Consider the following 22612-nt stretch of genomic DNA (forward strand, 5'->3'; position numbering starts at 1 on the left):
AAAAAATACATTAGTCTCAAGGTCACATAAGATTTTCCAAAATGCTCTATTCATAGTCAATATAATTTTCAGGCTGGGTGTGGTGGCTCATGCCTGTAATCCCAGCACTTTGGGAGCCCGAGGTGGGCCGATCAGCTGAGGTTGGGAGTTCGAGACCAGCCTGATCAACATGGAGAAACCCCGTCTATACTAAAAATACAAAATTAGCCAGACGCGGTGGTGCATGCCTGTAATCCCAGCTACTCAGAAGTCTGAGTCAGGAGAATCGCTTGAACCCAGAAGGCAGAGGCTGCAGTGAGCCAAGATCATACTATTGCACTCCAGCCTGGGCAACAAGAGCAAAACTCCGTCTCAAAATATATATATAAAATACATATATATATAATTTTCACCTAGTGTTTTATTAAACAGAAAGATTGCTTCTGTATTTTTATATTTATTTGAGACAGTGCTTCTGTATTTCTAAACCACAGATAGCCTTGTTCAGTTAGCCAAACAACAAAATCTTAATTCAAGTCTTCAATGAAATTTTCTGATTAAATAGGCTGAATTAAGAAAGCCATAATTTTCTTCTATAAATATAAGCCTTTAACGTCTATCTTTACAAGTTTATATAGAAAAATTGACTATGGGGCTTGAGATTTACTAATGCATGGGTTTTCAACCTTAGCTGCACATTGGAATCATTTAGGACGCTTGGAAATCCCTACATCCAAACCACATCCCAGATCAATTACACTAGAAATCTCTAGGGGTGGGACACAGGTGTCCATAAATCTCCCCTGGTGATTGCAATGTGCAACCATGGCTGAGAAACACTGAAGCCTGCTCTGAGAAATTTAGCAATCCGACTTAATTCAAATCTGCAGAGAGAGCAACAATGATTTTTGCAGAAACAACCAAATCCTACTAGTTACATAAATTTTATACTTTGTTGGGACTTGGGTTTTTATTTAGCTCTACATATGCGTTAATAGGATGCAGAAGATGTATCTTCTACTGGACACATGTATATATAGATGCTTAAATGTGGCTATCCCAAGGTTAGGTAATAATAAAGACTAAGAGCTGGGCAGAAATCAGGCACAGTTTCATGAAGGGTAATATCTGAGCTGGGCAACAGGACAGTAGGTGTTTCAAGCAACAGTGAACAAGGAATACAGCAGAAAGCACAGGGGAAATGGTCAGGCTTGACTCAGAGTAGGTTATTTGAAGAAGTGCAATAGAAAAGGCTTGGGGAAGAAAGTTGGGATTTAATTGTAAAAGGACTTCATCCAGTAGGTAATGTGATGTCACTGGATATCTCTGTGCAGTATTTATGTGATGGGTTGGTGGGAGTGGAGAAGCCTGGGGATACTTAAGGGTCTGAGCTAGGAGGGACAGGAGGAATGGCTGTGGGAGTGGAATGGTTAGAAGATGGGCCCAGTTAGAAACATACTTCAATTTGAGACAAAACCCACTAGAAATAAACACATCATCATGAAACATCTCCAAATGTACAATTTTATTTTAACAGATTTCAAGAGTCCATTTTTGAAAAAAATGAGCAATAAAGAACCTCTATCAGTGAGACTTCTCATTTTATAGCAAATAGATTTTTGCAGCTTAAAAAATTTTCTTAAATTCATATATGCTTCTGTCATTTAAACAAACTTCCAGAGAAAACTGGTCTCTATATATTTAAGTAACGAATTTGACAAAATACATATTTATACATATATAGATCTCTAATATAATATTAAATTTGAAAAAATCAAATGTGAAGCAGAAACTGCTATAAAAGTATATTGTGTAATATTTATTTTATACATTAAAGTATTTGGTTGAATATACTTCAATTAGGTTTCTAAAAAACACCATTCTTTGCTTCTTACTAATTGCGACATTCTTGAAAAGCATGTGAAACGGGTATAAACTTCAACTCTGTGCTTAATTCAGAATTCCTGTTTGTTGTCCTCAAACTTTTATCTTCCTAAAGCATCTCGCCAGAGATTACAAAGGAAAGGAACATTTACAGAGCACTATAAACATGTCTTTGGACAGTAAAACAGTATTTATTCTTCTACACTCTTGATTCTCCAATCATATCTTCCTCAAGGCAACGTCTCTTTGACCCAATTTGTGCAACTAAACATAAAATTTCAAAACACAACTTTTAGCAGTGTGATCTGAATTGCAGTGGCAGTCCCTGCTTTTCGCCCGCTGGCTTCTTTGAAAGAAACTGCTTGGCTAAGGGACTCAGTAGAGGGCCGAGATCTGCCTGAGTATAAAGTGCTACCTGAGCTATATTTACTTTTTCCATCCCTTGGTACAATCAATAGCAAATAGACAAAGTGAAGTTACCTTCTTGAGATACGTGGCTTACTTTGTACTCCGCCTTTTAGGAGATGACGTAAGACACATACATAGATAAGAGGCTTCTACTAGCCAAGGCAATGTAAATGGACTAAGATTCTCACATGACTTGAGGTTATCTGATGAATTTATTCTCTTCAAAACCACCTACTTTTAGAGGGCATGTTTAACCCCGCTCTTTATTTAAGGAGGGAAAGAAAAACACATGTAACCAGAATTCAGAGTGGGTCACTCAACCTAAGAGAACATATGGAGTTCTCTTTGGGAAAACCACAAGGCTACAGTGTTCACATCACACCATGAAGTGGCACTCCTGTTACGGCTGTCAGAGACCTCTCACTTCTTATGAAAGGATGCATCTGATTCTGAAATTACTGATATATTCGATCAGTTAGGGATGTTTTAAAAAGTGAAAACAAATGCCACACATACACTTTCTAGCTTTCTGAAATCACCAAACACATTACAAAAAATAGAGAATTTACCCTATTAACTTTTAGAGAATTTTTCAATAATATTCTTCGTTAAGGAAGTCAAGCTTGTGCATATTCCCAATTTTCAGTGTTCTTGTTTTTAATGCACAAGAGCCAAAGTAGCATACACATATTCATAAGGGCTTTTTACAATGAACGATATATAAAATACATTCTATAGTTGGTGAAAGAATAATCTTCAGAGTTGGCATTAATCTTTGAACAAAAAAGATTTCAAGCCACTTTCTTTACAAAGAAAATACAATTTCATTGTGAACTATATTTCTCTAACTTTGTCAATTTTATAAAATACAGCATATCCCTGCTTTAATACAACCAGGCATGCTGTGCTGACTGGTCCAATAAGTCTAAGTGTTATTTAAGGGAAAACAGGCAATCTGTTCATACCCAAATTCATACACGTTTCAAAGAAGCATCAAAGGATGCTACCTACATTCAAACCACATTGGAAAGTTAGTTAAGCCACAGTTGCACTTATGAGAGTGAAACCAGAGAATAACAACTATTGAAGATTTTAATAGAGTCAAAAGATGAACTGGCAAACCAGGTTGTGGAATCCATTCAGCCTCTCTGCTCTGCTGGAGCGGTCGATGTAGTCTGGTAAGTGGCATATTCAGCTCCACCATCTGCTTTCCTGCAAACCAAGGTATAAAGATCATGTCAAAGATAAATATAATTAAGTATAGAAATTAAATTCCAGAAGCCTATTCAGAAAATGAACAATTAAAAAAATACAGTAATGAGCCGCCAACCTGGGAAATAAATTATTCTTTTAAAATAATTTCAAATGTTCAACTGGTCTCACTGTAAAAAAAAAAAAAACCTTCCTTTATCCCTGTCTTATATTTTTGATCCCCTCCAAAACAAGAAATAGAGCAGTAGCATACAAAGTACTTAGTAACTATGTCCTCATTTTGATGTAGGGCCAATGGGAAAGACAAACGCATGCTTTCCTGATCCCTCCATTTTAAAGCTGTAGCTCTGGCACAGAACCTTTAAAAAGATAGTGGTTCTAAGTGTTCAAGTATGTGATGCCTCATCTACCCCTCACTGTCAAGAAAATCATGTATTCCACTAAGAGTCTCCTAAATAACTAAAGTTTACATCACACTTTTAGTATAACAATAGACATCTTTGTAAAACCTATTATTCTAGTCTAGTGCTGGCCAAAGATAGATGATGCCAGTCATACAAGTAATTTAAAGTTTTCCAGAAGCCACTTTTAAAAACATAAAAAGGCAAAAATAATTTTATTTTCTTTAACCGAGTATAACCAAAATATTGAGATGTATTTTACATTTTTTTGGCTTAGTCTTTGAAATCCAGTGTGTGTTTGACACTTGCAGCATACCTGACATTGGACTAGCCACTTTGGAAGTCCTTAGCAGTCACACATGGCTATTGAATACTGAATTGGACAGCACAGCTCTGGGCCCTCCCTGCCTTAGTAAATTGACTTTAATAGACAAATGAAAATCAAATTTGGACCAGTCATTATTTACTAGTATGTGTGCCACAGCAAACACATTGCCTTTCCAATGTCACAGCTAAGCATGTTAATTTTGGATACTTTAATAACCCATTTATGCCTAGTGTTCCATTATTGGAAAGCTAAGCATGTGGAATTTATCTCCTACTGCTCAAGGTCATCGCCAGGGTCTGACTGCAAAAATTCAAAAAATTGCAACCTCAGGCATAAATGGGTTTGTTCTTTGTCGGGGAGGCCATCATTATGGTTCTCCACTGTGTCATTACTATACTTATAATACTGCAGTTCCCTAAGGACTGTTGTGATGACAGACTTGTTTGGCCTGTCACTGAATTCTCCAAGACCACTATATTTTTCTTTTCTTTTCTTTTTTTTTTATTTTGAGACAGAGTCTTGCTCTGTCACCCAGGCTGGAGTGCAGTGTGGTGTGATCTTGGCTCACTGCAACCTCCTCCTCCCAGGTTCAAACAATTCTTGTGCCTCAGCCTCCTGAGTAGCTGGGATTACAGGTGTGCACCACCATGCCCAGCTAATGTTTGTATTTTTAGTAAAAACAGGGTTTCACCATGTTGGCCAAGCTGGTCTCAAACCTTAAGTGATCCGCCCGCCTCGGCCTCCCAAAGTGCTGGGATTATAGGTGTGAGCCACCAGGCCTGGCCACCACTATATTTTTCTAAGTAAATATTTTTTTCCCATAGTAGTAGAATCTCTTTCTTTAAATAAAGTTTTAAATAAAAATCCAATCTATGCCAAAGACAAAAGGCATTAACATAAGTTTAAAGAAACATTTATTGGATATAACAATGAAGCTATTTTGAAGATAGCAAAATATTAACTACAGCATTCATTAAATTATCTTCAAATGTTTACAGATATCCTGAAGCTCAGAGAGAGTCTAAAAACTATTTTCCTAGTTGGCTTTAGCCTCAAAAGTGTTCTAAGAGACTAAGAAGGTATAGTAGGCCTCCCTTATCCATGGTTTCACTTTGCACGGTTTCAGTTACCCATAGTCAAATACGGTCAAAAATATTAAATGGAAAATTACAGAACTACGTTTTAGATTGTGTGCCATTCTGAGTATCATGATGAAATCTCACACTGTCCCACTCCATCCCTCCCGGGATATAAATCATCCCTTCGTCCAGCATACCCACGCTGTGGACACTATGTGCCTGTTATTCAATAGCTGTCTTGGTTATCAGATTGACCGTCACAGTATCACAGTACCTGTGGTTAAGTAACCCTTATTTTACTCAGTGGCCCCAGAGCACAAGAGTAGTGATGCTGGCATATTTTTATAATTGTTTGATATTATTAGTTATTGCTGTTAATCTCCTACTGTGCCTAATTTATAAATTGAATGATCATAGGTATATATGTATAAGAGAAAACAGTACATATAAGGTTTAGTACTCTCCCAGGTTTCAGGCAACCACTAGAGGTCTTGGAATGTATCCCCCGTGGATAAGGAGGAACTACTGTATATAGGACTGGGTAGGCCCAGAATGCCAATTCTGGTTGGTATGTTTTGTCTTTCCTTTTCCTCCTGTGACCAAAGACACCACCTTGCTTTTACTAAGAAATTGTCCTTCCAGCTGGCCTTTGTAGATCCTGCTCCCAAACTTTTGATTATAACCTAGGTTAGGGCCTCATATTATAAGAGGTGGGATATGTATCTCCCTCTCTTCCCAGCTCTGCGGACACACATTCTAGCACAAACAGAGGAATAATTCCAATTCAGTTCGAAGACAGAAGGTGGACAGGGTCCAAGGGTTTAAGGCAATGCAATCCATTACTTTTCAAAATCTGAGGACTTTTTTGTTTTCCTTTGATATACTAAAAATATCCCAGCCCAGGGAAACTGATAAAATGTCTTTACAGAGTTATTTATATGTTGGAATTGAATAAATTTACAAAACTAAGTAAAATATATTTTGGTTTCTATAAAAGGGCATTTTTCCTCCTTGCACTTAAAATGAGTTGATTCTGTGGTTATTTCCCAGCTGGCTCACAAATTCTTACTCTTGGATTCACAGCTGTTTTATAAGGTAGAAGAAGTGAGATAGTCTGATAAAAGGACTAGGGGAACATAACTCTATTTAAAGCCTACGTCAAAGCAGAAGCCTGTCAGTACACATTATGTTTTCAAAGGGAATGGTATAAGAAAACATCAATAATTTAGCAAAGGGAACAGGAATGTAAATTTCCTCTTTGATATTTACTGCCAGTATCTCTTTGCTCAGGTTATTGATATCTATATATCCACTGAATATTTTTCAAAAGAAAGGACATCTGAAAATAAACAACAGAAAACAGATACCTTTTAATGATAAATGCAAACCTTTCTCTCATCTCTTCTTCTCAGAGAGAAGTAAATTTTACTCCTCTGTGGGTCTCATCAGTTAGGTATGTGCTGAACAGAAGAAGGGAAAAGGGCTGAATAAAATAGTGACTTCAAACCAAAAAGAAACATGAGTAGCATAACAAGTGGGATAAAATCCAGTGTAAGAGAATAGCAGGAAAGCTGAGAATTAGGTTCATAACTTAAGACTTTCTCATTCTCACTGAAGGACTGGAAACATGAATTTTGTGCTAGAAGCTACTTGAACTTTGAAGTCATATAGATCATCCAGCAGATAAACAGACTGGAAATTCCTGTTTAATATGTTTATCTTTGAAGCCATTTTGCATGAAGTGATTCATGTCAAAATGTTTTCAAGGAATAACAGATTGTTGGGGAGAAATGGTACTGGTCTCTAGCATTCTTGATTTTTTTTTTTTTTTTTTTTCCAAGAGACAGCATCTCACTATGTTGCCCAGGCTGATCTCAAACTCCTGAGCTCAAGCCATCGGCCTGCCTCAGCCTCACGAAGTTGCTGGGATTACAGGTGTGAGCCACTAAACCCGGCCTAACACCCTCAATTTTGAGGGAATACATTGAGTATGTATCAAATCCATGTAATATTATCTAGAAATCAACTTTACGACGTCATGTATTTTCAGATGTCTCTGGACTTTAAGAAGTTTCTTCCTGTGGCACATCTGTTTTCAACCTGAGGAGACACCCTTGCAGAACTTCGTATTACATGGCGTCTCATATTTCTGAGATGGATCTAATTTTGTAAGGATGCTTTCTAAACTAATTACAAAACATTTTTATAGTTGCTCAAAATTTTTTGAAGGGTTAAATGCTCAAGAATTTAACAGCCAACTAGAAAAACATTTAAGTTAATTTGATCCTTTTTTTGCCCCATGTCACTATATGCCCCAATTACCTGAATTGACCACTATTTTTAATAAATTGGGTCAGTCAATATTAATGTAACATTAAAAGTCAGTTTAGGTTACACAAAATAATAAATACCATTAATGGAAAAAAGGAAAAACTATTTGTCACAGGTAATGAATATATAAATTATGCAAATAATTTTCACTAACTTAGCCAAACTGTCACTTATCCAGGGACGCTTAGAGTTAAAAAATAATCATGCATTTTAAAAAAATCATTACTTAAATATTTATGTAAACGAAAGGCATCTGTTGTTCAGAAGCACAGTCATGGCATGCAATACAGGACTCAAGCAGTAGCAAAGACAGGGCTGTGGCTTCCAAGACTAAAAAGTATGGTAGAAGAATTAGTAAAGAAAGGAAACGGGAAGGGAAAAGGAGGGAGCATGTGGATGGGACCTGTTTCGGACCCACTGGTATCCTATACTGTTCTTAGCTGAGAGCTATGAAACAGAAAAGCGGCAGAATACTTTAGCCTTTTGCCCACTTTTTATCAAGTAATGTAAATGATGTTGGATGATCTTAAAATGACTACTTATACTATTTTTGTATTTTGAGATGAAGGCTGCAGAAGAGTAATTATGTTCCCAAATCATCATAAATACCAGTTTACAACAAATACATTTTGTGCCAGGCTTTAACAGCAATTTGAGATTATTTATGCCTGCTAGCCTGCTTCCAGTTACCCCCGGAAGTGGAGAAGTACCTCCAGACATTTTATAGTCTTTATAAGAAGTTTCTAAGGCCACAACAGCCAATCTAGGGGGACAAGATTATGGACATTAAACAGTGCAAAGAAAATAATGGAAATCTTTGGGGGTTTTTTGTGTTTTGTTTTTTGTTTTCTGTTTTTGAGACGGAGTCTCACTCCGTCACCCAGGCTGGAGTGCAGTGGCGCAATCTCGCTCACTGCAAGCTCCGACTCCGGGGTTCATGCCGTTCTCCTGCCTCAGCCTCCCGAGTAGCTGGGACTACAGGTGCCTGCCACCGCACCCAGCTAATTTTTTTTTGTATTTTTAGTAGAGATGGGGTTTCACTGTGTTAGTCAGGATGGTCTTGATCTCCTGACCTCGTGATCTGCCCGCCTTGGCCTCCCAAAGTGCTGGGATTATAGGCGTGAGCCACCGCGCCCGGCTGGAAATCTTTGTTTTTTAAGAGTTAAAAAAGGTAAGAAAAGCCAAGTACTATTTATTACATCATAGCCTTTTTTTAAGGATACACAGGGATGAGGAATCTTAAAAACTTCAATTATCTTAAATATTAGAAAAATTTGCCAATAAGCTTCATAGTGTTTCTTCAGACTTCAACAATATGGGCACATCAGTAGTGGCCAACACCCTGGTCAGTGTAGCCCAGGCACAGCAGCAGCATCAGCGCTGGGAGCTCACTAGACAGGCAGGGTCTCAGGCTCCACCCCAAACCCAATGAATTAGAATCTGTACTTTAACAGATTTCCAGGTGACTAATGTGCACATTAAAGTTAGAGAAGCATTGCTCTAGACTCTGAAGAAGAAAGATAAACCACCCTCACATTCAGTTCAGCTATCAAAATAACATGGAACTACAAAATAATAGATCCATAAAGAGACCCTAGCTTTGGATTCAGCCATTACATATGCTGAATTTCCAATCGAGTATGTTCCTGTCATAAAAAGGGCAACATCTATTCTAAAAGATTCCCATGCAGTTTATATTTTAAAGTTCAAAGGCAATTAGGAGTTTCCTCTCTCACACCATTTTCTGGACTATTTTTCCTCAAGTTGTGCTACTATTTGCAGGATTAATTATGTTGCATTGGCTAAAGATATCATACCTTCCCAAAATATTTTAAAATTTTAATAATGGCAATTGTCGGTTGGACCCTATGCTGTAAAATATGGGCTTTAAAAAAATCACTGGACAAATTAATTTTGGAATCTCAGTTCACTACTGTTATTGAACCTTTCATTTGGGAGTGTAACAGATAACTGTTCAGCTTTAAAAGACCCATTAAGGCGGGGCACGGTGGCTCATGCCTGTAATCCTAGCACCTTGGGAGGCCAAGGTGGGTGGATTACCTGAGGTCAGGAGTTCAAGACCAGCCTGACCAACCTGGTGAAACCCCATCTCTAGTACAGGTACAACAAATTAGCCGGTGGTGGTGGTGCACGACTGTAATCCCAGCTACTTGGGAGGCTGAGGCAGAGAATCCCTTGAACCCGCGAGAACAAGGTTGCGGTGAGCTGAGATCACGCCATTGCACGCCACCCTGGGTGACAGTGCAAGACTCCGTAAAAAACAACAACAACAACAACAACAACAACAAAAATTAACTGCTAGCTAGAGAGAATTTGATTAATACTTGTCAAGGAACCTTTAAAAATTCTGATGCAGTAATATTTTAGACAAAGAACGAAAATAAGCAGAATGCGACTTTGTTTTGTTTTCTTTAGAACTTGTTTCTACACAAACCTTATGGATTTGTAAAAATATTCCATTGATAATATTTTGTACTCATGTTGCAGATATGTAACTTTTAAAATATACAACTGATAGATAAATCAAATACGCATATCGTGTTCCATAAATACAAGATTTAAGATTCAAGTGAAGGGATTATGGGTATTTAAAAAGATAACCAAGTAATATGAAAAAAGTTTGAGTTCCTTATGAGTAAAGAATGTACTTTTATGACTTAGCCCAAACCTGATGATCAGTATAAAAGGAATATATATCATAAAACCATGAGTACCAAAAGTCTTAAAATTATTAGGTTTGATTTCAAAGCTATTTCTAAAACTACAGGGGAAAACATTTTTTAAAAATCAATAAAAATGAACGTATATTATCTTTCAGAAATTTCAAAGCACCTAATCTTAGTCTATGTTCCAGGATTCATTCTAAGTCTTGTTAAATTGTAAGCTCTTTAACTAAAATTTGAGTTTGATGTTTAAAAACCCTATTTTCTTTAGAAGATATGTACTTGTACATTTTTCTTCTATTCTAAGCCTACTCACTTTTTACATTTTTATATATTAAAAGACACACAGTTAATTGAGGTACCTTATAAATCTAACCCCTCTCAGCAACTTTAACCCCATCAGTTTTACTGCAATCTGGTAAATTCAGAGAACATAAGAGGGAAATCGGATAGTGTTGTTTTGAATCCCCCAGTTTAACATGTATAAATAACAACATTAAATGAAAAGACACCAAATTGGGTATTTAAATGAGATGCCTACATAGCTTCTTGCAACTAGCTAAGCTATATAGACAAGTGGAAACTTTCATTATAAAAATTCCAGTGAATACAACTGTCAAAGTCTCCACAGTGAAATACTTTAAATTTAATTTTGGCCATTAGTGCAATTTTGGAAATAGGGAGTAGGGTAGAGAAGGCCTCATAGTGAGTGGTCCATGATTTGCTAAATAACTTAAACCTCAAATCCAAGAGAAATTTTTCTTAAAGTCATAATAGCTGTAAGAAATCTGCACAGATGTTTTTATGTTGCAGCGATGTTAGAAGTAGCTGAAAATATTTTTAGCAAAGAAATGCAATTGGTAGGACACACTAATGCAGGCATTTTTTTTTAAAAAAAAGATAGCATGCAATACAGATTACAAACTTAAGCTGCACAAAAGCATGTTAAGTATAAGAAGGACCAAGAAGTTAGAAGAAATATGCTTTAATTTACCCTTTCTTCTTCCTCCTTTGAAGATATCCGTACAGGACAACACAAATTACTGCAACTCCAACAACTACAAGAAACCAGGAAACAAATGACATGTAATTCTGAAAACTAATCACCAAGATTCAACATCTAGCAGAAGAAATAAATGTTGGTTACATTTCAGTGGTCAAATGTTATTTAAGCACCTACACATTTATATTCCATCCAGACTCTTTGCTATCTAAATCCAACTCCCCATAATCACTTACACAGTCCGTATAAGTCAGAGAAAAGTCCTTGCTTAATTTAGAAAACTATCAAAAGCACATTTGGGAAGCCAACTAATATTACTGATCATCTTGAGAAAATATGTATTACTTAGGCTTTGTTACTAAGTAAATATACAGAATATAACAGTATATAAAATCACTAACACAAGGTAGGTAGTAAGTATATCAAATAAAATGTCAGGTTTTCCTAAATCGGTTTAACCAATTTAAAAGCTGAAAAAACTATAGAAACTGAAAAACTATTTTTAAAATGCATGTCTTCACAATAATTTTTTGACTTAAGTGGTGTCAAAATCTGTGATACTTACCTATGGCAATAACAATCAGAGCAATGACCCAATCATCTGAGAAAGAAAACAGTTCAAAGACGTTGAACACGTGGATCTCCAGATAGCATTTATTTCAATCAGATCATCTAAACACTTGATATGGTTTAGCTGTGTCCCCACCCAAATCTCATCTTGAATCGCAATTCCCATAATCCCCACGTGTTGTGGGAGGGACCCCATGAGAGGTAATTGAATCATGGAGGCAGTTTCCCCCATGCTGTTCTCATGACAGTAAGTTCTCATGAGATCTGATGGTTTTGTAAGCAGCTTCCACCTTCACTTGGTTCTCATACTTCTCCTTCCTGCCATCATGTGAAGAAGAATGTGTTTGCTTCCCCTTTCTCCATGATTATAAGTTTCCTGGGGCCTCCTCAGCCCTGCAGAACTGTGAGTCAGTTAAATCCCTTTCCTTTATGAATTACCCAGTCTCAGACTGTTCCTTACAACAGCATTGAGAATGGACTAATACAAGACCACAGAGGAAAAAAAAAATTTTTTATATAGTTTTAGCATGACTGCTAGGGCATCCAGGTCATTTTGATCACAGAACCCTTCTAACCAGTTTCCAGGTTAAGGGTTCCACTTGTGAAACTCTTAATGGGAACCTCCTTTTTCATTGTTTTTCTCTATAGCTACCACATCAGGTTATTAAGCAGTAAAGTTATTAGAATAATTAGAATTCACTATAGTAAAGGAAAATGATTTTTGAAAAGTATTATCCCATGAGAGTTGGTTTAGTTCAATAGTCATTCTGTCTTTTCTTATTATTTTGGTAGACATTTAATTTGTATTTTTTCCTCCAAAAGTGATCTGTAGAGTGAGTCATAAATAAATTTCTATTATTCTATCACCTAGATGGTATTTATAAAGTCTTCACAAACAATACTTTATCTTATCAATCCCCTTCCCATCCTCTCTACTTCCATACTCTGCCCTGCCCCAAAATTAAGACATACTCCTAAATACCAATAGGATTCCCATAATAAATGAAACACCAGTGCACATTGATAAAAAATATACAGAGAAACTTGAGCATACATTTTTGACTATCTAGAGAACACAAAATAATCCTATAAAATCTTAATTTTTAGAACTGTTTCTGTCTGTAGTACCTTTGCTTCTAAACTGCCATTACTTTTATTAAATTGCTATAAGTCAAAGCATAAAGTGCTATGTTCAACTCTGCTCTTCTAATCTCATAAACAGTTATCAAGTGTTTAACAGTTTTAGATGGCAATAGATTTACTGGCACAATGACACTTGGACCACAGATCTTGGAGGCAAGGCAAATACTAAAAAACAAGCCTAAGGTGCATTATGTAAAATGATTAACCATTAATAAACTAGTTTAAGAAATGAAAGGTAATAGATTTTTGTTTTTACTTATTAAGAAATCTTTATATTTTATTGGCCTATATCACAACTGTACTTCATCATTTTTTTTAACATGCATTGTGTAAACTGCGTGAGCCTACATCAAGTGTGTTAAATCAGCTTGTTACAGAAAAAGTAAACCCAACTTAGATTACTTTAAGGTTCATGTATATAAGATATGAATAGAAAGAAAATTTATCTACAGATTACCATCACAAAATAACAATATAATGAGGAAAGAAAATTGTGTTTTATATATTTTAACCTACATACAAACACAGCATTTAAGAAAGTTATCTTACCCTACCAAGGATCCTATGTTTGGGCCCCCCATAAAAACTGTAATTACCTACACGTTTCTACACATACTACCACTTATATTTGTCATGATAGCTATACCAACCCAAACTGTCAAGTATTCCTTCCTCAGGTTTAGGATATCCTAGAAAAAAGAAGACATATAGATTAAATTAAAAAAAGAAAGAAAGAAAGCTTAAAATCCTTTAAATTCATAGGGTGATTTTTTTTTCACCTTTGTAGAAAATCCCTTAAAATATAATATTCCTTATAAACTATATTAATGTTTCTCAAAGTAGTATCATAAAAATTTATAAACTTATATTTAATGTCATAATCTTTCTTCCTGCCCACTCATATTTCCTGTGACAATATTCTGTGGTTCAACATCCAAATTTATCTTTACTATTTTCTCAAAATTATGTCTATAAATCCAATGTGATTCTAATTAAAAGATAGAGGGATTAGCCAGGCATGGTGGCTCACGCCTGTAATCCCAGCACTTTGGGAGGCTGAGGCAGGCGGATCATGAGGTCAGGAGATCGAGACCATCCTGGCCAACATGGTGAAACCCCATCTCTACTAAAAAAAAAAATACAAAAATTAGCTGGGTGTGGTAGTGCATGCCTGTAATCCCAGCTACTCGGGAGGCTGAGGCAGGAGAATTGCTAGAACCCGGGAGGCGGAGGTTGCAGTGAGCCGAGATAGAGCCACTGCACTCCAGCCTGGCAACAGAGTGAGACTCTGTCTCAAAAAAAAAAGAGGGGTTAATAAAAATAAATGCTTTAGAGTTGACCTGAAATGGAAGGAAACTTCCTCAACATAATAAAGGCCATATATTAAAAACCCACAGCTAACATCATACTCAATGTTAAATGAATGAAGGCTTTTTCCCTAAGATCAGGAACAAGACAGGGTGTCCACTTCTATCTGACATAGGACTGAAAGTTCTAACCAGAGCAATTAGGTAAGAAAAAGGAATTCAAATTAGAAAGGAAGAGATAAAATTCGCTCTGTTTGCAGATGACATGATCTTTTATTTAGAAAACCCTAAGGATCCCACATATACACACACATGCAAAAATCTTAGAACTAATAAATGAATTCAGTCAAGTGGCAGGTTACAAAATGAACATACAAAACTCAGTTGTATTTCTATACACTAACAATGAATAATCTGAAAAGGAAATTAAGAAAACAATATCATTTGTAATAGCATCAAAAAATACTTAGGAATAAAGTAAGGAGGTGAAAGACTTGTACACTGAAAACTACAAAACTGCTAAAAAAAATTAAAGATAGAAATAAATGGAAAGACACTTGTGTTTACGGATTGGAAAAATTTAGTATTTTTAAACTGTCAATACTATACAAAGCAATCTTCAGATTCAGTGCAACCCCTATGAAAATCCTGATGATGGCATTTCTTGTTTGTTTTTTTCTGAAATAGAAAAATCCATTCTAAAATACATATGAAATCTCAAGGGACCACAAATAGCCAAAACAATCCTAGAAACAAAGAGCAAAGTTGAGAAGGCTCACACTTTCTGATTCCAAAACTATAATAATCAAAACAATGGTAATGACAAAAAGGCAGACATACAGACCAATGGAATAGAACAGAGACCTCGGAAATAAACTCCTGCATATATGGTCAAATGGTTTTCAACAAGCGTGACAAAGAACAGTCAAATGGGGAAAGGGGAGTCTCTTCTACAAATGGTGCTGGTAAAACTGGATATCCACATGCAAAAAAAGTGAAGCTGGACCCTTATCATATACAAACATAAACTCAAAATAGATCAGAGACCTAAACATAAGAGGTAAAACTATAAAACTCTTAGAAGAAAACAGAGGAAATGCTTCTTGACATTGGATCTGGCTATGATTTATTGGATGTGACTCTAAAAGCCCAGGCAAGATAAGAAAAAAATTGTATTTCATCAATTAAAAGCAAATTTTGCGCATCAAATGACACTATCAACAGAGTGAAAAGGCAATCCACAGAATGAGAGGAAATATTTGTAAATCATATTTTTGATAAGGGAGTAATATCCAGAACATATAAATAACTCCTAAAACTCAGTAACAAATGTCAACCCAACTTGAAAATGGGCACAAGACTTAAAAAGATGTTTCTCTAAAGAAGATATACAAATGACCAATAAGCACATGAAAAGATTCTCAACACATTTCTAATTTTTAGGGAAATGCATATCTGGTATGCATATCTACTTCATATCTATTAGGATGGTCTATGGTTTGAATGTCCCCTTCAAAACTCATGATGAAATTTAATTGTCAATGTAATGTTATTGGGGTGGCACCTTTAAGAGGTGTTTGGGTCATTATGGCTCTGTCTTCATGAATGGACTAATGTCATTATTGCAGGGGTGTGTTTGTTATTTAGGTCATGGTTTTGTCCCTCTTAATCTCTCTCTCACTGTCTCTTTTCCCTTCCACCATGTGATGCCTTCCATCACATTATGACAAAGCAAGATGGCCCTCCCAGATGCCCATGCCTTGATATTAGACTACCCAGCCTCCAGAACTGTGAGAAATAAATTTCTGTTCATTATAAGTTACTCAGTCTGTGGTATTCTGTTATCACAGTACAAAACAGACTAAGACACTTGGCTATTACTAAAAAAAAATGTAATAAGTGTTGGTGGAGATGTGGAAAATCGGAACCTTTGTTAAAGGTTCCCACTGCTGGAGGGAATGTAAAATGGTGCAGCCACTGTGGAAGACAGTATGCCAGTTCCTCAAAATATTAAAAATAGAATTCCCTTATGATCTAGCAATTCTACTCCCAGGTATATACCTAAAAGAAGTGAATATGGGAACTCAAACAGATATGTGTACACCTATGTTTATAACAGCATTACTCAAAATAGCCAAAAGGTAAAAACAAACCAACCCAAGTGTCTAGCAACAGATGAATGAATAAATGAAATATAGTATATACATATAATGAACTATTATTCAGCCATAAAAAGGAATGAAGTTCTGATTCATGTCACAAGATAGATCTAGATGAACCTTAAAAACATTATGCTAAGTAAAATAAGCCACACACAAAAGGACAAATAGTGGGATGCCATATAAGTGGACTCCACTTATTCTAATTATATAAATTTACCTAGAATAGGCAAATTCACAGAAACAAAAAGTAGATAGTGGTTATCATCAGGTGATGGGGATAGGCAGGAATGGAGAGTTACTATTTAATGAGTAGAGATTCAGTGTGGGATGATTATAATATTCTAGAGATGGGATGGTACTGATGGTTACATAACAATGTCAGTGTACTTAATGCCACTGAATTGTAAACTTAAAATGGTCAAAATGATAAGATAAAAAGTTTATTTGGAGGGCCGGGCGCGGTGGCTCACGCTTGTAATCCCAGCACTTTGGGAGGCCGAGGCGGGCGGATCACGAGGTCAGGAGATCAAGACCACGGTGAAACCCCGTCTCTACTAAAAATACAAAAAAATTAGCCGGGCGTGGTGGCGGGCGCCTGTAGTCCCAGCTACTCGGAGAGGCTGAGGCAGGAGAATGGCGTGAACCCGGGAGGCGGAGCTTGCAGTGAGCCGAGATTGCGCCACTGCACTCCAGCCTGGGCGACAGAGCGAGACTCCGTCTCAAAAAAAAAAAAAAAAAAAAAAAAAAAAAAAAAAAAAAAAAAGTTTATTTGGAAAAAATAACATGAGAGTTCCTTAGAAATTTCTGAAAAGGAAATGTTCTGGCAGTTATTAAAACATATAGTACTACAGTAAAAAAAAAAAAAAAAAAAGACTTGCTTTTGGTACAAGAATAGAAGAATGGACAAAGTTCAAAGGAGAAAAGAGGATGGAACACCTATGAATGCAATGTATGATACAAACTGGCATTTCAAATCAGTTGGGGAGAAGATAACTTACTCAAAAAATGGTGCTATTTAGCTATTGGATGATGGTGGCTGGGGTGGGGTGAGGTGGAACCATATATCTCATTATATACACCAGAATAAATTTCAGATTTACTAATGATTTAAGTGCAAAGACCAAAGTCAGAACACATGGTTGAAATCTTTATATAATTTCAGCATACGAAGACCTAAAGTTTTAGTAAGAAAGACACCAAAGTCATAGCCATTAGGGAAGAGATCAATACATCCAACTACCTATTAATATAAAACATCTGAACATATAAATGACCACTGATAGGAGAACAGTTAAATAAAGTATGGTATATATTTAAGTCATCATTAGAAAGGATGAGAATAAATCTAAACACAACCACAATCTAAGAGTGTAAGTGGAAAAAGTTCAAGTTGCAGAAAAATATGTACAGCATGACATCATTTTTAAGAAAAAACACCAAATTACATGTATAATTAACATAAAAATATGTTGACGGTCCTAGGCAAAGCAATCAGACAAGAGAAAGAAACAAAGGGCATCCAAATAGGAAGAGAGGAAGTCAAACTATCTCTGTCCACAGACAACATGATTCTATATTTAGAAAACCCCATAGTCGACCTAAAAGCTGCTCCAGATGATAAACAACTTCACCAAAGTTGCAGGATACAAACTCAATATACAAAAATCACTAGCATTCCTATACACCAACAACAGCCAAACTGAGAGACAAATCAGAGAGGCAATCCCACTCAAAATTACTACAAAAAGAATAAAATACCTAGGAATACAGCTAACCAGGGAGGTGAAACATCTCTACAATGAGAATTATAAAACACTGCTCAAAGAAATCAGAGAAGACACAAACAAATGGAAAAACATCCCATGCTCATGGATGGAAGAATCAGTATCATTAAAATGGCTATACTGCCCAAAGCAATTTACAGATTCAATGCTATTCCTATCAAACTACCAATGACATTCTTCACAGAACTAGAAAAAGCTATTTTAAAATTCATATAGAACCAAAAAGAGCCTGAATAGTCAAGAAAATCTTAAGCAAAAAGAACAAAGCTGGAGGCATCACATTACCTGACTTCAAACTATACTGCAAGGCTACACTAACCAAAACAACATGGTACTGGTATAAAAACAGGCATTTACACCAATGGAACAGAATAGAGAGCCTAGGAATAAGGCCACACATCAACGACCATCTGATCTTCCACAGAACTGACAAAAACAAGCAATGGGAAAAAGATTCCCTATTCAATAAATGCTGCTGGGATAACTGGCTAGCCATATGCAGAAGATTGAAACTGGACCCCTTCCTTACACCATACACAAAAATCAACTCAAGATGGATTAAAGATTTACACGTAAAACCCAAAACTATAAAAACCCTGGAAGACAACCTAGGCAATATCACTAGGACATAATAACGGACAAAGATTTCATGGCAAAGACATCAAAAACAATCGCAACACAAGCAAAAATTGACAAGTAGGATTGAAGTAAATTGAAGAGCTTCTGCACAGCAAAAGAAGCTATCAACAGAGTAAACAGACAACCTACAGAATGGGAGAACATTTTTGCAAACTATGCATCGGACAAAGGTCTAATATTTAGCATTTATAGGAACTTAAACAAATTTAAAAGAGAAAAACAACTCCATTAAAAAGTGGGCAAAGCACATGAACACTTTTCAAAAGAAGATATATATGTGGCCAACAAACATACAGAAAAAAAACTCAGAATCACTGATCATTAGAGAAATGCAAATCAAAACCACAGTGAGATGCCATTTCACACCAGTCAGAATGGCTATTATTAAAAAGTCAAAAAATAACAGATGCTGGTGAGGTTGTAGAGAAAAGGGAACACTTATATGCTGTTGGTGGGAGTGTAATTTAGTTCAACCATTGTGGGAAGCAGTATGGTGATTCCTCAAAGAGCTAAAAGCAGAACTACCATTCAACCCAGCAATCCCATTACTGGGTATATACCCAGAGAAATATAAATCATTCTGCCATAAAGATACACGCACATGAATGTTCACTGCAGCACTGCTCACAATAGCAAAGACAAGGAATCAACCTAAATGCCCATCAATGACAGACTGGATAAAGAAAATGTGGTACATATAACCATGGAATACTATGCAGCCATAAAAAAGAATGAGTGCATGTCTTCAGCAGGAACATCAGTGGAGCTGGAGGCTATCATCCTTATCAAACAAATGCAGAAACAGAAAACCAAATACTGCACGTTGTCACTTATAAGTGGGAGCTAAATGGTAAGAACTTATGAAGACAAAGAAGGAAACAACAGACACTGGGGTATACTTGAGTGGGGACGGTAAGAGTAGGAAGAAGAACAGAAAGGATAACTACTGGGTACTAGGCTTAATACCTGGGTGATGAAACAATATGTACAACAAATCCCTGTGACACGTTTACCTATGTAACGAACCTTCACATGTACCCCCAAATCTAAAATAAAACTTTTTAAAAAAAGATGTTGATGTACAAAAATAGATTTAAAAAAAAACCCCTAAACTATTAACAGTGATTAACTTGGGTAATGAGTTAAAAATAAAACTAATCTTTTACTCTACATATTTTTGTAATTTTTGAAATTCTACAAAAGTATATTCATACACTACTCATGTAATTAAAAGTTATAAAAAGTAATCTATATCCAATAGTATAACAAGCTTAAAACTGACAAAACAAAAGAACCTGGAAAAAACTGTTCACTTCATATTAAAAGGGCTTTAATTCATAATGAGCTCTCAAAAATCACTAAGAAAAATATTTTAGAAACCTAACAGAAAAACAGACAAAGCATATGAATAAATAAATGTAGATCAAAAAAAGTTCAGATTCACTGATAATTAAAGAAATGCAAATTGGCCGGGCATGGTGGGTCACACCTGTAATCCTAGCACTTTGGGAAGCTGAGGCAGGAGGATCACTTAAGCCCAAGAGTTGGAGAAGAGACTTGGCAACATGGCAAAACCCTGTCTCTACAAAAAATACACACACAAAAAATAGCTGGGTGTGGTGGCAGATGCCTGTAGTTCCAGCTACCTGGGAGGCTGAGGTGGGAGAATCACCTGAGCCCAGGAGGTTGACGCTGCAGTGCGCTGTGGTTGCACCACTGCACTCCACCCTGGGCAACAGAGTGAGACCCTGCCTCAAAAAAATAAAAACAAAAACAACTAAAAACCAAGAACCAAGAAATGCAAATTAAAACAAGATATTATTTTTCACCCATCATTTAAAAATTAACACTTTTTTAGATATGTCTTTAGTTTTTAATTTAAAAAAATTTTAAGTAAAAAAAATTCTTGCCCAAGATGGCTGAATAGGAACAGCTCCGGTATGCAGCTCCAGCAAGATAGACGCAGAAGACAGGTGATTTCTGCATTATCAACTGAGGTACCTGGTTCATCTCACTGGGACTGGTTGCAAAGTAAGTGCAGCCCATGGAGGGCAAGTTGAAGCACGGCGTGGCATCGCCTCACCCGGGAAGCGCAAGGAGTTGGGGGATTTCCCTGTCCTAGCCAAGGGAAGCCGTGAGAGACTGTACCTGGAGAAACAGTACACTCCTGACCAAATACTGCACTTTTCCCACAGTCTTAGCAACTGGCAGACCAGGAGATACCCTCCCGTGCACGACTCGGCAGGTCCCATGCTCACAGAACCTTGCTCACTGCTAGCGCAGCAGTCTGAGATCGACCTGCGATGCTGCAGCTTGATGGGGGGAGGGATGTCTGCCATTGCTGAGGCTTGAGTAGCTCACAGTGTAAACAAAGAGACCTGGAAGCACAAACTGGCGGAGCCCACCACAGCTCAGTAAGGCCTAATGCCTCTATAGATTCCACTTCTGGGGGCAGGGCATAGTAGAACAAAAGACAGCAGCTTCTACAGACTTAAACGTCCCTGTCTGAGAGCTCTAAAGAGAGCAGTGGTTCTCTGAACACAGAATTCAAGCTTCGAGAATGGACAGACTGCCTCCTCAAGTGGGTCCCTGACCCCCATGTAGCCTGACTGGGAAAGACCTCCCAGTAGTGGCCGACAAACACCTCAAACAGGTGGGTGCCCCATCTGGGACGAAGCTTCCAGAGGAAGGATCAGGCAGCAATATTTGTGATTCTGCAGCCTCCGCTGGTGATACCCAGGAAAGCAGGGTCTGGAGTGGACCTCCAGCAAACTCCCACACACTTGCAGCTGAGGGGTCTGACTGTTGGAAGGAAAACAAACAAACAGAAAGGAATAGCATCAACATCAACAAAAAGGACATCCACACCAAAACCCCATCTGTAGGTCACCAACATCAAAGACCAAAGGTAGATAAAACCACAAAGATGGGAGAAACCAGAGCAGAAAAGCTAAAAATTCCAAAAAACAGACTGCCTATTCTCCTCCAAAGGATCACAGCTCCTCACCAGCAAGGGAACAAAACTGGACAGAGAATGAGTTTGATGAGTTAACAGAAGTAGGTTTCAGGAACTTAACCTGTAAGTTAGTTATAACTTAGGTCAGTAATAACAATGTCAGTAATAACAAACTTCTCCAAGCTAAGATGTTCTAACCCATCCAAGGAAGCTAAAAACCTTGAAAAAAGATTAGATGAATGGCTAACTGAATAAACAGTGTAGAGAAGACCTTAAATGACCTGATGGAGCTGAAAACCACGGCACAAGAACTTCGTGACACATGCACAAGCTTCAATAGCTGATTTGATTAAGTGGAAGAAAGGATATCAGTGATTGAAGATCAAATTAATGAAATAAAGCAAGAAGACAAGATTAGAGAAAAAAGAGTGAAAAGAAACAAAGCCTCCAAGAAATATGGGACTATGTGAAAACACCAAATCTACGTTTGATTGGTGTACCTGAAAGTGACGGGGAGAATGGAAGCAAGTTAGAAAACACTGCTCAGGATATTATCCAGGAGAACTTCCCTAAACTAGCAAGACAGGCCAACATTCAAATTCAGGAAATACAGAGAAGACCACAAAAATACTCCTTGAAAAGTGCAACCCCAAGACACATAATCGTCAGATTCACCAAGGTTGAAATAAAGGAAAAAAATGTTAAGGGCAGCCAGAGAGAAAGGTCAGGTTACCCACAAAGG

General features: G+C 36.9%; 1 protein-coding gene across 12 annotated transcripts in view; it reads right to left on the reverse strand.

The window, feature by feature from the left end:
* Window positions 1-1489: 1489 nt before the first annotated feature.
* CD46 (CD46 molecule) overlaps window positions 1490-22612 on the reverse strand; it is a 42942-nt gene continuing 21819 nt past the window's right edge. For 7 of the 12 annotated variants that reach the window (XM_055234587.2, XM_055234590.1, XM_055234589.2 and 4 more), the window contains 4 exons: window positions 13673-13711; window positions 11875-11910; window positions 11301-11364; window positions 1490-3483 (listed from right to left, as the gene is read on the reverse strand). In XM_055234587.2, coding sequence (XP_055090562.1) covers window positions 3411-3483; window positions 11301-11364; window positions 11875-11910; window positions 13673-13711 — 212 coding nt within the window. In that variant the 3' untranslated portion in view covers window positions 1490-3410. Of the gene's footprint in view, window positions 3484-6654; window positions 6752-11300; window positions 11365-11874; window positions 11911-13672; window positions 13712-22612 lie in introns of those variants that run through there. The other 5 variants (XM_063613607.1, XM_063613606.1, XM_055234581.2 and 2 more) reach the window with 4 other exon arrangements.

This window comes from Symphalangus syndactylus, chromosome 19 (genome assembly GCF_028878055.3).
Source record: "Symphalangus syndactylus isolate Jambi chromosome 19, NHGRI_mSymSyn1-v2.1_pri, whole genome shotgun sequence".
NCBI lineage: Eukaryota > Metazoa > Chordata > Mammalia > Primates > Hylobatidae > Symphalangus > Symphalangus syndactylus.